At 38.8% G+C, this 17,986-nt stretch overlaps 1 protein-coding gene across 2 annotated transcripts in view; it reads right to left on the bottom strand.

Moving 5' to 3' along the window:
• Window positions 1–17,986, bottom strand: part of RGS7BP (regulator of G protein signaling 7 binding protein) — a 125,119-nt gene that overhangs the window by 36,147 nt on the left and 70,986 nt on the right. Inside the window, exon 3 of one of the 2 annotated variants that reach the window (XM_060091719.1) lies at window positions 4,894–5,024. In XM_060091719.1, coding sequence (XP_059947702.1) covers window positions 4,894–5,024 — 131 coding nt within the window. Of the gene's footprint in view, window positions 1–4,893; window positions 5,025–17,986 lie in introns of those variants that run through there. The other variant, XM_060091720.1, reaches the window with a different exon arrangement.

Raw genomic sequence — 17,986 nt, 5'->3', positions numbered from 1 at the left:
ACATTTCCTCCACATTTTTCTCTCTTTATATATCCTGGTGGCACATTGCAGGGGAAGAACCCATCTTATCTTAGGGGTAGGAAGGGAGAATGGTATACCTCAAAGGACCTGGGGACAATCTGGCTGTAAGTGATGGCAGAAGAGTGGAGCAGAGTCAGAGAAGACCCTTGAAAGAGCAAGGAGAGATGAAAATAAAGATGAAGGAGCAAGTTCACATGTGAAGGGGGGCTGCACTGGAGTGTTCTCTCTTCTCTGCTCCTTTCAGAATGGGAAGGTTATCAAAACTGACTGACTTGGGGGGAGAATGTGAGAGAGGAAAGCTGTGGTCAAAAGGGCAGGATCATCCAATTCTCTTAGAAATCTGGCTTCACTTTCTTCCAATAGAGTGAATGAAACCTGCGGTCACATTTTATCTGGTGTCAGGAAACAGGAATTAATGGTCAATATGATACATGGATTCTGTTGTGGGGAAAGACTTCCTACCTAATTAACTGTGAAGAAGTGAGAGAAACTATTTTTCACTCTAAACATAGAAATTAGACTTTGTCAAGTAATGGCCCAATCTAAAACTTAAAGTGTTAAAATATGAGATTACACAATGCCTGAAATTATTCCCATCTGTCATCTTCTCCACAGTTTTTCAGAACCACACTCTGCATGGTATAATCCAATAGCCTTTATTAAATGTGGGTTTTTACCTCATATTACCATAATTTACTTAATTTTGTTGGCCATGAAATAAGATGATCATCTTAGCACTGTTTGTCTTCATTTTTTTGGCAATAGCATGATCTTATAAAGTATAAAAGATTTCCAAGTAGATTGTACCAATCAGACTTATGAGACAGCAAAAATTCAGAAACATGGTGCATGCAAAAAGCATGAAGGTCCACTGAAGATGTTGTTAAGGACAAAGGATACTTATAATTTGCTTAATTGGGAGAGAAGGACAATCTTCATTATTAAATTCAAGCTTTCTGCAGAAAATGAAATTTAAAATGATTTGAAGCTTATTTTCCCCAGAAACAAACCATACTCCTCGGCCCTGTGGTAACCTTGTGTGACCTTTTTCTTCAAAGAGTAAACACATGCCTACTCAATACAATAGTAAAACTAAATGTGATATTCAATACTTTCTGGACTTATGGTGGCAGTCAGGGAGGTAATAAGAAATAAAAATAAATTAAGGGGCTTTCCGGGTGGCACAGTGGTTAAGAATCTGCCTGCCAATGCAGGGGACACAGGTTCAAGCCCTGGTTTGGGAAGATCCCACATGCCACGGAGCAAGTAAGCCCATGTGCCACAACTACTGTGCCTGCGCTCTAGAGCCCGCAAGCCACAACTACTGAGCCCGTGAGCTACAACTACTGAAGCCCATGCGCCTAGAGCCCGTGCTCTGCAACAAGAGAAGCCATTGCAATAAGAAGCCCGTGCACCATATTGAAGAGCAGTGCCCGCTCACTGCATCTAGAGAAAGCTCATATGCAGCAACTAAGACCCAAAGCAGCCAAAAATAAATAAATTAAATAAATAAATTTAAAAAGTAAAAGTACAGAGAATTGAGAAACAGTTTGGCTTCAGAATCTAATCACAGCAAAAAATTGACCAGAGACTCCCATAAAGAGCCCAAATAATGACTTAATTACAATCCCTTTTTTTCCTTGATAGAAGACAAAGAGTAAAGAAGAATTAGCCAAGCTGTAATAAGAAATTAGGAGGGAGAAAAAATTAGCTAACCTAAAAGTTATCAAAATACCAATTTTTACCATAGCATTAAAAGAAACATACCAGAAAGAGATTCTAAGCAGAAAGAAATTTCGAGTGTTATAGTCTAGAATGGGAATCACCATTCCACTAAGACTCTGAGGACTATACTCATCCCTCAGTATCTGTATGTGTGTGTGGGGGAATGGGGGGTTGGTTCTAGGACTTGCCATGGACACTAAAATCCATGGATGCTCAAGTCCCATAGTTGGCCGTCTGTATCCGTGGTTTCATATCTGTGGATTCAAACAGCCATAGATTGTAAACATAGTACGTGATCTGCAGTTGGTTGAATCTGTGAGGGCCAACTCTATTTGATTTCTTGAAGGGACTGAGTGAGCTCATCTAGACAGGACCCCTCCTAGCCCAAGGCTACACTAGAGATACCACTGTTTGGATAAAGAGTATATTATCTGGCATCTTAATTCTTGGTAGACAGACTTCTGTCTAGTGGTGATAAAGAATAAAGCATACAACAAAGTTGAAAGTATGTACTTAGGTGAGTAAGAATAGCCAGGTAAGGGCTTGAAAATTTCCATTTTATACATATGATGGGGTGATTTCCTTCTGTTTCAAAGGTAGCAAAACAGTTATCCATCTTCACTGTGTTTTAGAATCACCTGGAGTGCCCCCAGATTCTGATTCAGTGGGTCCTGGACAGGATTCATGAGTCTCCATGTTTATCCAGCACCCTGGATAATTTTTTTTTTTTTTTCGGTACACGGGCCTCTCACTGTTGTGGCCTCTCCCGTTGCGGAGCACAGTCTCCGGACGCGCAGGCTCAGCGGCCATGGCTCACGGGCCTAGCCGCTCCACGGCATGTGGGATCCTCCCGGACCAGGGCACGAAACTGTGTCCCCTGAATCGGCAGGCGGACTCTCAACCACTGCGCCACCAGGGAAGCCCCACTGTGGATAATTTTGAAGCACATTTTCTAAAGATTTACACTTTAAGCAGTAATGATTTTAGAAGAATCAAATAGAAATCCATCTGGAGACAATCCTACAATGGGGAGAAATCAAAGATTCCATCAGGTATATTCTTTTTAGAGTCATACTTAGAGGGTTAGGTGCTAGAGCAGGGAGCAGGGGTTTATTATTTTTAAAGGAAGAGGCACGGAAGGACAGGGATCAGATACGGACAGTGAAGATAGGAGGCAGTGCAGACCACATGAGCTGATCAGTTAAGAGATGATGTGTTTTTTATTTGTGTGGTCAAGACCAAATATGATAAGGAAGAACCTGGATGAGGGAATCCCTTTTACTTTTAAGCAGAGAGCTAGCAGAGAAGGGTCTTCCTTTCAAAAGTCATTTGTGAAAAGACAGAAAGAGGAGTGGATGGCAGGGAGACCAGGTTAAAAACCAAGGAGTTAGAGTGAGGCAGGGAGTGGGGGTCACATGGTGTTATGGACAATCATTAAGGGAGATTTCAGGGGCAACACAGGCATGAAATACTGCAAGCACAGCCAATGCAGGCCTGGGGAAAAAAATGACCCATACCCAGTCTAGTCAACCATGATTAGAAAGAATGCAAATACTACTCTGTGTGTGTGTTCATGTGTGAATGCACACGTGTGTGTGGGGGGGTGATGGTGGTGGTGTATGAGAACAGAGAGGACAAACAAAGACATTGGGCCAATGACAACTGTTTGGGTCATCAGTGTGTCTGAGTATTCAATTTTCTGATCAGGACTCCTGAGTGTCAAGGGGATAATCTCTCCAAACATGAAGTAAAAGTGGAAACCCATGAAAATTCAGCCTTTAGAAGGAAAAAGAAAAAGATAATATTCATGTATCGAGAAAATAATCTCTCTTTGGAGCAGCGTAGCATAATCTTACTTTTAGTTCTGACTTGTGCATACATGTGTATGCAAGATTTGATTTTTACAGGTACTTTATCATGTCATCTAGTTCCTCTCAAATTGCATGCTCATTTGATTTCATATCTCTTCTTCAGCTGCTTCTTCACCTCAAAGATCTTTCTTTTTCCTTCCCTATATGAACCCTATCCTCACAACCTAGCTCAAGTCCCACCCTTTCTAAAAGATTTTCCTTGATTATTACAGTTTACTGACCTTTTCTATCTCTGAATTTAAATCATAGACAAAGATTACCTTCTGTGTATCCCTCTATTTCTTGACCCCAAGCACAAAATGTTTGCATTCAGGAGGCTCCCAAAAATTATTGTTCAGTGAATTAGCAAAGAAAATATAGATTGAATCCTCCAGTGACAGAAACTTTTGGTTTCCTCCCCAGCATCCATTCCATTCCACCCTGTCCCTTTATGCAGTAGCCACTGGTTGGGTGGGGTTGACTCCTCTCCTAGCTCCAGGAATGGGCCTTGATTGCCTAAACCAATCAGTTTAATTCCATCCCCTTGGCTACCGTGATTGGTTCAAGTGTAGACATGTGGTCTGACCTGGTCCAGTTAGAACGAAGCTCATAACATTTGCTAGTCTATAATGGGAGAAATTCTCTCTGTATGCATATGTGATGACTGAAACTGTTGGAATCAGTTTGCAAATGTGGGGGAAGGGCAGCTTGAGGGTAAAGTCACCCCCCCGCCCTTCCCCCACCAGAAGGCAGAACATCACTCCGAATGGGAATCAGAAGTCTGATCAAGCCATGCTGAAGCCACTGCTGCCTCTAGAGGTTTCATTCATTTAAGCCAATATAGTCTCTTTATAGCTTAAACCAGGGAATGAGATTTTGTTTGTTGAGTTCCCCCTATTTTAAAATCTTTGGGACACAACTTGTAATTTGTCGTCTTGCAACCAAATACATTTAGGGAAATAGCAGCAATCTTGGATAGCATTTTCTACCCTAGGAAGATCATTATATATTTTTGCTGCCCATGCTGATTCTAGCCAAAGTCATGTTCACAAGTGGTAAAATAATAAATTTGAGAATTGTTTCTACCACAATTTCTATTCAAGATGGTCAGTGTTCTTATGTACTTTGATAGTACTGATATAGACTTCTTTTATTCATTTATATCAAACATTTCCTGAACATTTATGTCCATTCCAATTGTGTGTAGATAGACAAATGGTACATATAGGCCTTTGCAAAAGATGAGGTTTTGTTTAACATTTCTCAGTGTTTATGGCAATATATTAAATGAAGATACCTTTTCGATGAAATTGAAGAGACCCCAGCAGACATATGGATTTTAGCATCTCTGTTGTGTACATTTCTAAGCAGCATTGCAGCTGAATGTAGAGCCGACAGATTTCTGGATGGATCTCACCACCTTCTGGGCTGCAACAGAATGAAAGAAAAAAGCTGTGAACATTCTCAAGATTTCACTCATCAGCCATTTGTCTCAGATCTGAGAGGGGGAAATGCCCACTAAAGATTTCTAAAGCCTTGGGTCTAAAATATAGGACTTCTTGCTTTCAAACCAATAACCAAGGTCACAGTTCTTACATAAGTGTCTTTCTGAATAACAGCTCTTAATATTTTTCCCCTTCAGCAGCAGATTTCTGCTAGGAGCTTAAAATCATAAATGTTTTAAGTAATTGAAAATATCAGACATTTTCAATTTAACTGTTGGAACAAACTTCCAAAATATATTTAAACCATAAGACTATCCTAGCTTGCAAGAAGAGATTAAAAACTCTTATTTTTAGAGAAACTAACGAAGAGCTATTCAGTTACCAGTTAGAAGATAGCTCTTTAATATTAAGGCCTTAGCATAATATGGTTAGAGAGCCAAGATACAAATTATTTTTATCAGTCTTTTGTCTCAGTCTAAAGGACATCCTTTATTGTTTGCTATGGTTAATTTTTCAAAGGCTAAGTGTTTTTAGTGAAAAAATGAAAAATTTATGAAAAAAGAAAAGTAATAAAATTCTAATAATTTTGCTTAACAATCTAAGCCTAAATAAATACTGAACTTATGCTCTAAAATTTATTATAAAGTACTTGAGCCTTTCTCTATTAACTGTGGTAAAGCAAACAAATGTGAATATGATAAAACATGGAGTGATCACTTTTTAAGAGAGGAATTAGTTGTTGACAGAACACTTTCTTTTATATGCAGGTAAAATAGCATGTATTGAATAAAGCAAACTAAACAAAAGGAATACAATTTAGAGATAGATTAGAAATGAAAGAAGTCTAAAAGGGAACTCTGTCAAATGTCCTAATGTGTTATCTTTATTTTTATCTCCATTCATTTAAAATGCAATGAAATCTGACTAAACAATGCAGCATTTGGATTTGATTCCTTTGTAAAGTGGTCGGTGGCAAAATGTCAGGTGATATTATCAGAAAAAAATGGTGGCTTCATTTTTATTTAAGTTCTGGAATCACACTATAAAGAATTTGTATTTACATAGCACTTTACAATGATAATAAGTTTACATTTTGAATAGTTATTTAGTAGATGAGCCAGCATTATTCAATAATATGGCTTATATAACACAGGAAAATGCAGAATTCTTTGCCTGAGTATGAATGATGCCTGCAAAGTTTTTCTATGTCTTTCCTGTGTCAGAACAAAGGACCTCAAAAGAGCTTATATGCAAAATTTGGCTTTATCTGAAAAATAAGAGCCTACATTACTTTCTCATCTGTGTCTCATGGGTCCAGCCCTAGGCCAACACTGGAATCAAGTATATCTTTGGCGAAAGTCCCAGATTTTCTTGCAGAGCTTCTTCCCCCAGGTGCTTTCCACCCTCAAGCTATCCTCCTGCTCGCTGGAGTTCTCCCCCATACCTCTGCCACACACACACATCTCATTATTTCATATCATCTTCAGCCTTTCAAAATGTCTCTGCGTCTGTCCCCTCCCCTCTTCTCATGGCCCTGCTAGACTGTGAAGGAATAATGGGCATCAGTGGTTCACATAATAAAAAGTGATCCTGGTATATTACCTGCTAATACATTGATTTTGATAGAAAAATCTGAAGGTAATGTCTTATCCCAAAGACAGGCTAGGGGGAAAATATATTAAAGCAGGCAGGCCTTTTCTGTGCTGCGTCATCATCTCCATCATAGCTGCTTATTTTCACCTACGCATAACATTGGCCCTAGTGGCTCATATGCAGATTAAAAAAAAAAAAACTATAAAGAGTCTGTGGTATGTATTGTACATTTGGTGAATGGGGCAATTAGCCAGTACAGTATCATTCCAAACCATGGAGTATTCTTATTTTCAGAAGTACAAAATATGTGTTTTGTGGCGTAGTTCCAAAAATATGCAAACTTCATATATATGACATTTTATGTAATTTAAACAAATGATTACTGTATTAACAAATCTTTAGAGCCAATATATTATTTTACAGCTGGACTGTGAGAGACAAAGCAATGTATTAAGTGCTTTTGAAAAAAGGCATGTCAGAACAGAGATTAAAATGCCTAACTCCTATCATTTCCTTGGGTGCCAGCTTCTTAATGCCTCTGTAACCAATGGAGATTCTCTAAACTATGGAACCATTTTGCCCTTCTTACATGTTATGGGAGGAAACTGAATGGATGCCGCCAAATCAGCCTAACAGAAATTAATTGATGCTAAAGTTGCGTTATAAATTTTCTGGTTAAAAAATTCTTACATATGCTCATATATTATCCTTTAACATCTTGGAAAATTGAAGTATAGAGAAAGAAAGAAACTAGTCAAAGAGCAATGGGCAAGTTATCTTTTGTGTTAGTGTTTCCCAATGCCTTGACTAGGCTACAATAGCCTCAGGTCTTGTACAATTTATTTCTCCCACTTTAAGAGCTCTAAGCTGTATTACTACTACTGACTACTAAAAGTTCATTAAAAGAAAAATTGCTGAATGCGTTATAATATGTCTAATATGATAAGTGGGCTGAAATACATTTTTGAGAAGAATTAAGAGCATTTAGGTTATTTTTGTAACAAGTGAGCAAGAGTCAGAGCCTGGAGAATGGAGGACAAGTCAAGAAAACAGCAACATGGAAACTTGAAACTTCCTAGGGATAAGACATAAGGCCTAGGGGAGATTTCACAGTGAAACAAAATTAGGCCTACATACTTACTCCAGGAACTGAAGCAACTTAACTTAGAGGTAACTTTACCATGTGTGACTGATGCTTAGTCTAAAATGATTTACTCTTATTAATCCAGTTGAGGTCTATGAGAGTCACCCTGAGGTGATGCTCATTTAATTCAGTGAAAGAAATTTCATAAGTTAGTGGCTTAGGTGTGATTATTTATTTATTTTTCTGTTAAGCAGAAGTCAGGAGCTAACCTGATCATTTTGATTAATTTGAAAGCCTAAGTATTAATAGAAAAACACCCTAAAAATTAACTTCGACAATATTTCAGTGATTTAGAGCTCAAGTTGAATCCTAAAACTTTTAAAATAACTGCCAAGTTATGAATCTTTCAATCAACTCTTTAAGGATGAGAAACAGGATTTAATGTCTTAATATTAGGACTTAAGAGACCTGCACTGGTGTAGTAATAGGGGGACATGAACACAGACATTGCCTAAGTCACCCCTTGATAATGGAAATGCTCTCTAATGTGAATATTCTTACTTTGTAATTCAAAAGTAATATGATGAACACCCACCAGAAAGACTAAAATTAAAAAGACTGACAATGCCAAATGATGATGATATGGAACAACATCTCGTACATTGTTGGTAGGAGTTAAAATGGTACAACGCCTTTGAAAAAAGTTCTGGAAGTTTCTTATAAAACTAAACATATACCTCCCTATGACCTGGCAATTCCACTTACAGGTATTTACCCAAGAGAAATGAAAATCTATTCATAAAAATATCTTTTTAAGAGTGTTCATAGTAGTTTTATTTAGAATAACTAAAAACTAGAAATAGCCTGAGTGTCTGTCAAGAGGGAAGTGGATAAAGAAACTAGAATATCATACATCAACTATACTTCAATTAAAAAAAAAAAGAAACTAGAATATTCCTACAATAGGATAATACTCAATAATTAAAAGGAGTAAACTTCTTATGCACAGAACAATACTGATAAATCTCAGTATTACTTAAGTGTAAAGAAAGAAAGAGAAAATTGTAGTCAGAGAGATTTTCAGTATATTACAAAACACTTATTCCTTAATTTTGTATTAAGATGTTTTAAAGCATGTTCACACGGAAGTTGTTGTTAAGATGACTTTAAATTAAGTTATAAGCATTTTTCTTTTACATATTGTATTTCCTCTCCTTTATCCTTTTCAACCCTTTCAATTGAGGCATAATAAATAAATGAAATTTAAAAAAAAGAACCATAGGCAAATATTGAACTCCATTTAAAGATAAGAATGCCGAACTGTTTAGGTGTAAAGTGTCCTGATGTCTGCAACTTCAGAAAAATAATACAGATTGCGGAGGGATAGAGGGATGAACATACAGATAGATGTGTGGTAAAGCAAGTATAACTTGGCATAAATTGAACAAAACAACTGGGAAACTTTATGACTAGTAAGGTCAAGTTCAGGGGTTAGCCTACTGGGGATTTTGGTTATGAAATGCCTTGGCCCTGCATCTGTCTGCTCTTTTGCCAAGCTTGCCAGACTTGGTGTTTTGTGCAGCTGCTAATAGCTTCTTAAAAACCAGCAAAATGTTTGTTATTTTGAAAGTCTGTCCCTAATGCAGTGGTTTATATATTTAGATGAAGGCAGAAAGACATAATAAAAGGAAAATGGGTTCCGGAGTCAGAAAACTTAGCTCTAAATATAGACCTTGCTGTGTAGAATTGTGATTGGAGGAAAACCACGTTAAGTTCTCCAAGACTCAGTTTCCTCAGCTGTGAAATAGGCATAACAACTATTCACGACCAAAGTGTCTCAAGGTTGGTGCAAGGATCAAATGAGATCATGTATGGGAAAACAAGTAAAAACTGTGAAGGATTGTTAGAAGTTGGCTGCAATCCATCTAAATACATCAAAGTTGTGTATAATCTTATACACAAGCCTTATGGTTGTGTATAATCTTTAGTATTAACACTTCTCTGCCATTCTAAAACATTATTTGTTTACAGCTACCATATATGGAGCTGAAGGAGACTTTGGTTAAATAAACATACCCTTAGGCTGAGAAAGAAAGGTGTGACCCCATTGACAACCACTCAGCATTTCACAGACTTTGGTGATGACAGATAAACACTTGGGGGTTGTCAGCTAGCAGAGATGGAAACCAGAACTCCTGTTGCAGAAAATATATCCAAGTCGTTCTTCTTAGAGCCACCTCTGTTGTTGGCTGTTAAGCCAAATAGCAAGGAAAGACTCAGGGAACCAAATGGGATGAGGGAAAGGGATGATATTCTTTGCTTTATTTTTCAGAGCAAATAGCTAGGGAGGATAGTGATCTCCGGGATATCTCTTCAAATACCCCCAGTAGTTTCCTCTCAGATAGATTCCACTTATACAAGGATATATCCTAATTCTATGCCAAATTCAGTGAAGGCTTCAGAGCCCAGCCTTCATACGGTTTCATGAAAGAGATTTCTCAAGGAGGCTCCATGAGTTTACATAATCAGTGAATAGTCAGAGGGCAGAGAGGGCACAAGTGTGTGTGTCTGTGTGCATGTGCGTGTGTGAGACCCAGTTATTAGTTTAGGTTTCAAATTCTTAAATGTAATTACAGGGTCTATGCAAGTTCATAAACACAGAACAGATGGCAGGTACCTACTAAATGACTATATTCTTCCATAACAAGATAAGCCCTGCAATAGATAGAGGAGCCCAGTTAAGCAGAAGAACAGAAACAAGAAATTTTTCAAGGTATCTTTATATAATAATAGTTGACTCTCTCTTTTGTCTCCAATTTTCTCATAATCTTCCTTTTAGTGAATTTTTATGAAACTTGTGTTTTAAGTGGCAACCTCCTGTATTTTCTTCATAGAGAGTCATAGCAAGTTTGGTTCCCCCAGGAGCCTTTGCAGAAGTAATTGCAGTAATCCCCTCACTTCACTGCATGTCAGTTTCATGGGAACATATGGCTTGGAGACTTTCCTGGCTACTGAACACGAGTCTGGATCAAACTCTGCCCTGGTGCTATTCGGGTTCAGTCAGAAATGAAACTTGACTTTTAACAGCAGAGTAAAACCTGTAGTGCAACAGAATTGTCTTTTGGTAGCTACTTTGAATACCTTTTGCAAAGCAACGGGCCTCAGAGGGACCGCACCTTTTATGATTTAGGGCTGTATTCTGGTCTTCATCTCCCTGTTGTTTTGGTTTGCCCTCTGGCGGGACCTTTGACATTTCCCCATGACCCAGTTGAGAGGTTGATAAATAATGGGTAGCATTACCAAGCACCTTGTTCATTTTTTTTCCTATTTAAAGAGTAAAACCTATATTTTAACATATTTAAACACTTTCAAAATATCAATAGCCATCAGTTTCCTGACACTGTGATACTTACAATGAAATAAGACTAAAAATATTACTATTGAATTGTAAATCATCTTTTATTCATCTTAAATATTACTGTTTAAGGCATTATTGAGGAGAGCTGGGAGTAGGTGGTGACCTTTGTGATGCTGAAGGGCCTGTTTGGGCATATCCCAGGGCATCTGAGGTTGAAGGAGTTAATGGGCTGAACATCATAACTTTTTTTTCTTGATACCTGAAACTCATGCTTATTGATCAGGAGAAAACTAACATTTACAAGGTACTATTCCTTCCATTTCCAGAATAAAATATCTTATTCTGTCTTGGCTTCTTCGTCCAACCTTCCATCCTTTTTGGCTTGAGAGTATTTTGGCTTTTCCATTTTTCCCTCTGATTTTCTCAATGTTTTTCTCTTTGTGGTCTCTAGTTGGGACTTATGTGGGGTCTGCAAACAGCTCTTTAAGCCTTGGCTCTCCAGGTCTTGTGATTCTTACAGCTAGCAGATGGAAGCCTGTGGCTGGTGGAGTCTGAGTCATAGATTCTTAAATCTTTGCTGAGATGACAATCAGCACCCTGGTGGTTACATGGCGACAACCAGCCCTATCCCACTGACTGTAGCTAGGATCAGCTTATTTTTAAATATACATGTATATACATATTTACATTTATATTTAAATTAAAGAAGTATATATATGTTTCCACATTTTAATTAGAAAATATTTTTTGCCTCAAAAATCAAGATTTTCAACCTCTAATGCTTATTGTTTTCACCTGGTAGCAATGATCTTCAAAGATCAGTTATCATTCAGTGATCATGTGTTACACTGGAAGGAATTCAGCTCATTAATTTTCATTATATTCAAAGTCTGGGTCATTAATTGCAGCAACTGGTTAATTCCTGATTTTATCCACTGGAATTTTAGGGTTCAACATATTAAACTGTTGGTTTATCTAAATGGCATTTAGCTCCTCATTCTTTTTTTTTTGTGGTACGCGGGCCTCTCACTGTTATGGCTTCTCCTGTTGCGGGGCACAGGCTCCGGATGCGCAGGCTCAGCGGCCATGGCTCACGGGCCCAGCCGCTCCACGGCATGTGGGATCTTCCCGGACTGGGGCACGAACCCGTGTCCCCTGCATCGGCAGGCGGAGTCTCAACCACTGCGCCACCAGGGAAGCCCTAGCTCCTCATTCTTAATTATGTCATTAAGCTAGGTGATGCTATATTTTTCTTTAGCTAAAGCTACAGGCTTCATTAATATTGCCAGAACAATGACATGACTTTAAAACAACCTGAGGTAACTGGGCTGACCAAATTTAACTCATTCAATTAATCCAAAAGAGAGTTTTTGATTAAAAGAGAAAGAAATTTCCTCATCTCATTTAACTGGACGGCACAAAATGTTGATCAATACTTTAATATCTAATGATGACAATTCAGTATAGTTACATATACTAATAGGTATAGTTATAGAGTAACTAATTGTCAAATCCATTGTGGTTGTGGCTTCCTCTTATATGTGAGAGACTGTTTATCTAGAGCGATGGCCTGAGGGGTGACAAAACGTCATGAGAGTCCAAAATATAGCTCACACAGACCTGAAATTCTTTCTTTTGTTTTTTTTTTTAGCTTCACAAAACAATTAAACCGGAAGGCTCTTTGGGGAGCATTTAGGAAAAGGGTAGAAAGATGGCATCTGTTTATCGTATAAATAATAATGGCAAATACATATAGCTCCTCCTATGAGCCAGAACTTCAGTGCTGCCAGTTTAGCTCTCTGCCTCATTTTTCAGTTTACTTGAAGGATCTTGAGAAGAGTTAGAACTTTTTAAACATTTTGCAGTCTACTTTTCCAACTTCAGACTCCTGCCCAATGCTAGAAGTTCTTCAAATATTATACCTAATGGGATTCTCTCGTGTTATTCTGTCTTTCTATTGGCATGCAATGATAATTTGTATTTTTTGAATAACTCTCAAAAGATGACACTTCATGCCAATATGTTAATGTGCATTTCTAAGACAGATGTAACAGCTATTTTCTACAAAAAGGAAAAAGCTTTATGCAAACAGAAGAGACCAGTATCTGTACACATGGAAAATATCATATACTACCATGAGTTTTTTTCACTGGACTATAAATTCCTTGAGGCCAGAAAGTTTATCTTATTTATCTCCATAACCTCCAACACTTAACGATTGTCTGGTACATAGTACATTCTCAATTAAACAGTTCCCCAAGGCAGCCTTAAAAAGTAGCGCCTACATGATATGAAGAAGCTGAGGCTGGAATTACAGTGCTTGGTTCTGCCATCACCAGCTCCATTTCACAATTAGAGATTGGTTTCTTAAGAATTTCCTTTCTTGCAGCCTTCTTTTTTTTTCTTTAAGCTGTTTTATAAAAATAATACATATTAACAGACATTTTATGTAGATAAGTAAAAAAAAGGAAAGGATGACTTATACTAATACCAGAGGTATCCATTATTAATGTTTTGGTATATTTCCTTCCAGAGTAGTATCCCCAAGAACAGGAAGTTTTATCCATTACTTCTGTTCCCCAAGCACCTAGCAGAGTGCATGGTTCACTGAAGGCTCTCAATCCATGTTTCTTTAAATGAATCAAACTGAACGCTCAAGGCTGACCATGTATGAATCCAAGTGTTACAGGTAGTGTTCCCAAAGGGGCAAGGCTAGTACCTTCAGAGTGGTCAAGTCAGTGAAGGAAGCAACGGTAATCTGACTACCTGAGGGGGACAGCCCATTTTACAGCAGTAGCTCACGTTTTCTCAAAGAAAGAAAAAATATTAACATAAAGGCCGCCTTCCAACCTCCATATAAAGCATAAGTGGTCCTGCATCAAACAGTTCTGGGTTTAGATCTTGATTTCATTACTTATAACTGTGTGATCTCGGGCAACTTTCTGAACCTCTCAGTGCCTCAAAAACTGAATTAGGATAGTCATACCTGATTCATAGCATTATTGAAAAGATTTAAGTGAAATAATAGATGGGAATTTTATGGTCATAACAAGTACAAATGGATGGTAGAAGTATTCCAGGGAGGCAATTCTGCCTGTAATGCCTAGACATCTTTACAACTTTGTTACAGGCTTTTTTTCCTATTTAATTATTAATTCAAATAATATTTATTGATTTCCTGCTATTAACAAAGGGAAAATCTGGAAAAATAAAAAAGGAAAGCGTCACTTTTTCTGGAGTCCTTTTTTAAGAGTTCATGGAAACTCCCATTCTTATCCTATGGTGTTTTTATTTGATGATAACATATTGTAGTCTCCCCTAAGACATTAGTTTTTCTGAACAGTGACAGAAAACTTGCAGTCCTTTGTTTCTTCCTTGATGTGGTATCATTTTACTGCCATCGGGTTTTCACCTTAATGGCTCCATCATGGAGATCTGCATGTAACTTTTTTTTCTTTCTTAATGGTAAAGTATAATGTACCATTAGGTGAAACAGAATGAAAGGACTCTGCACCCCTGCCAGTAGTTAGCTCAAGAACAGAAATAGCTCTTCCAAGCAGACAGACATATGGGCAGGAGAGAGTGATTAGCAAATCTTTAGGTCAGTCTCTCCAACAGAGGCATTACTTCTGATTTTCAAAATAGTATGAGTTATGTAAGATCATTAGCCTTTAGCTAGGAAAAAACAAAAAGGGTCATGGGCTTCACTGTCACAGGACTTGAGGGTAGGAACTCGCTTTATTATTTCTTGGCATTTGATTCAGCATTAGCAAAGTGCAATAAAAAGAACATTTCATGGGAGTTTACTAGGTGCCAGATACCATGCCAAGCACTTACATCTCATTTAATTCTCCCAATGAATCTGTGAAGTAGTTACTGTCCTTATCCTTAACTTACCGATTGAAGGAAATGAAGTTTAAGAGAGGTTAAGGAACTTGCTCAAGGTCAAACTAATTGTAAACACAGTGATAAGACTCAAACCTAAATTTATGCTTTTATTTTTTTAAATTTTTTTTTGCGGTTCGCGGGCCTCTCACTGTTGTGGCCTCTCCCGTTGCGGAGCACAGGCTCCGGATGCGCAGGCCCAGCGGCCATGGCTCACGGGCCCAGCCGCTCCGCGGCATGTGGGATCCTCCCAGACCGGGGCACGAACCCGCGTCCCCTGCATCGGCAGGCGGACTCTCAACCACTGAGCCATCAGGGAAGCCCTAAATTTATGCTTTTAAGTGCTCCGTAATATTACCAGAACTGAGTGCTCAGGAACCGAACTGTATATATATCTTTGTCACTCATCTCATGCATAGTTATTGAGAGCATACTTTATGCAAAATATTGTGCTAGGAATGAAATAACTTTTTTTCTACTTTTTCTTTGTTGAGGCCCCTTAATTATTGTAGCTTAAGTTGGCCCTACTCCTAGTTCTTCAGTTTTTCCATTTATAATAAGTGCACAGTGATATTTTCTGCCTGGCTCAGGGAAATGCATAACACTAAGGGAGCATAAGTGTATAACACAGGATGCACGCCAGGCTAGTGCAAGCTGGTGTATGTAGGGGGAGCGGGGAAGACTGCCAGTGAGGACAGTGTGTCCCCTAAGCCCCCAGGGGTCCCTCCATCTAAGCAGAGCAATGAGAGTGGGGAAAGGGTGTGTTAAATATTCGGTATGGAGTTCTCTTTCTGGCTTTTTGTGCCCTTTTCTGATGCACAAACATGAATGGATTGAGTGGGGAGTGGGGAGGTGCCCTTGATGCTGTTCATGGGCCATCACTATTCTCTCTTTTGCCTACTGAGAGGGAGAAGTCTCCAGCATGCAATGCAGAGCGCTCTTTTTACCACTTTATTATAAATGTGAGAGTTCTCTGCACAAGAGGAGGAATAAACACTATAGGTTATTTGCAAAGCATTTTAGAAGTGAGCAGTGAGATAAATATATTAATGCAAATATATGACATTGTTGGTGGCTAATGGCTCAGCTGACTTAGACCATAAGAGTTTTAAAATGTTATACTTAGACAAGTAGTCTTCATACTTTGTGTATCATGCATCCCTATCCATAAAAAAATTAAGTATGCACTCCTACATGTATTTGTTGATAAACCATACATATATAATGATATTAACATATTGGGCATATTAAAATGTAAAAAAATAGGAATTAGAAAAAGAGACCATAAAATATAAAGTTATAATATTTTCTTTCAATCAACTTGTACACCGTTTGAAGCCCACAGGCTAAGATCAGAGGTTCTCAAACTTTAATGTGCATTAGAATCACTTGAAAGGCTTGTTAAACCATAGTATGCTGGGCTCCATCCCTAGAGTCTGGGATGTGGCCTGATCATTTGATTTCTAATAAGTTCCCAGCTGATCTAGGAAACACCCTCTGAGATACAACAGGCTAGCCTAATACAGCCTTACCCCTTAGGGAAGGTATGCAGCATCCAAAGGAAAGAAGCAATAATGGTGGCCAGTAGAAAGGCTGATATTTAAAGCAGACAACCCTATGGAGAACCCCCAAATCATAACACACAGCCACAGAGATGATTTCATTAAGCAAAAGAGTCGCTGCATGGAATCCAAGTATGTTCCATGCACAAAGAGAGAAAAATGTTTTCAGATAACATTCCAGATACACATTAAGGAAATCTTAGTAAGTAGATCCAAACCCACACCTTAGCTCAAACTTAAGCAGATGGAAGACCATGGGAGGTTCCAGGACCGCAGTGATACAACATCCCACATGGCAGGCACCCCTGAGAAGCCAAGCATGGCTTGGCAGATTCTTCTGAGAGGCCTCCTGGAGGGTGAGCATTCAAGTTGCAAATCCTATTTAGTTTGCTCTCCAGGTTTTACTGGGCAAGGCTTTATCCTAATTTTAAAAACGGCTTGTTTTAAAAGTTTTGCTTCATTTTGGCCTTCTTTCATTTCTTGTCTTTGAACTCACATTGCAAGACTCTTAATACAAACTGACATCTTATTGCAAACCAAAGGAAATGCAGCGACACCGACTTTACAAATTAGTATATGAGTTAATGAAGAGCCCCCAGATGCTGAGATGACTGGAAAGTGACACTGTTCGGGCAAGGGCAAGGATGATAACCTCTACCTCCTGCTCTGAACAAATCCCTTACAGGGGTGCTCATTTGGAAGCCAGTGGGAAAGGCAGGGAATGCACAAAAGTATGTTCCAGCTCACACTACTAATATTCCAGAGACTCATAACAGAAACCAAACGTGCCTACAGCTGATGAAAACTGCTTGAAGGTCGTGAGGCTGTAGCATGGACGGGGCCTGTAGTCTCAGTGCAAAGTAAAGACAGCTCCTCTCTGGCTTTGTGAAAGGTAAAAATCCTGCTTGTGTTCTCTGGACCTGCTGCAAAGAGCACTTGCACAAGGGTGGGAAACATCCTTCAGCGGAGTGTAACAGGGAAACTGGAAAAGTTGATCCAGGCAGGAAATGGAAGAATAATAGAAGCCTAGCTGACATGAAGACAGAGGGAAAGGACCAATGGGGACAGTTCTGTGTGGGGACTTAACTACATTTCATGGTGGAAGGTTATGCATGCTGGCTGCTAAAGCTGCAGTGAAACATGGAATAGAGCCCATTCTTTCCCAGGGGTTTGGGTGGACAGGAATTAATTTCTATTTAATTTTTACACTACATTTCTCTTTATCTTGTTTTTATTTTTATTTATTTTTATTTTTATTTTTATTTTTTTTTTTGCGGTATGTGGGCCTCTCACTGTTGTGGCCTCCCCCGTTGCGGAGCACAGGCTCCGGACGCGCAGGCTCCGGACGCGCAGGCTCAGCGGCCATGGCTCACGGGCCCAGCCGCTCCGCGGCATATGGGATCCTCCCAGACCGGGGCACGAACCCGTATCCCCTGCATCGGCAGGCGGACTCTCAACCACTT

Source organism: Mesoplodon densirostris, chromosome 3 (assembly GCF_025265405.1).
Source record: "Mesoplodon densirostris isolate mMesDen1 chromosome 3, mMesDen1 primary haplotype, whole genome shotgun sequence".
NCBI lineage: Eukaryota > Metazoa > Chordata > Mammalia > Artiodactyla > Ziphiidae > Mesoplodon > Mesoplodon densirostris.
Note: the sequence above shows the minus strand (reverse complement) of the source record. Positions and strands in the feature narration are given on the sequence as shown.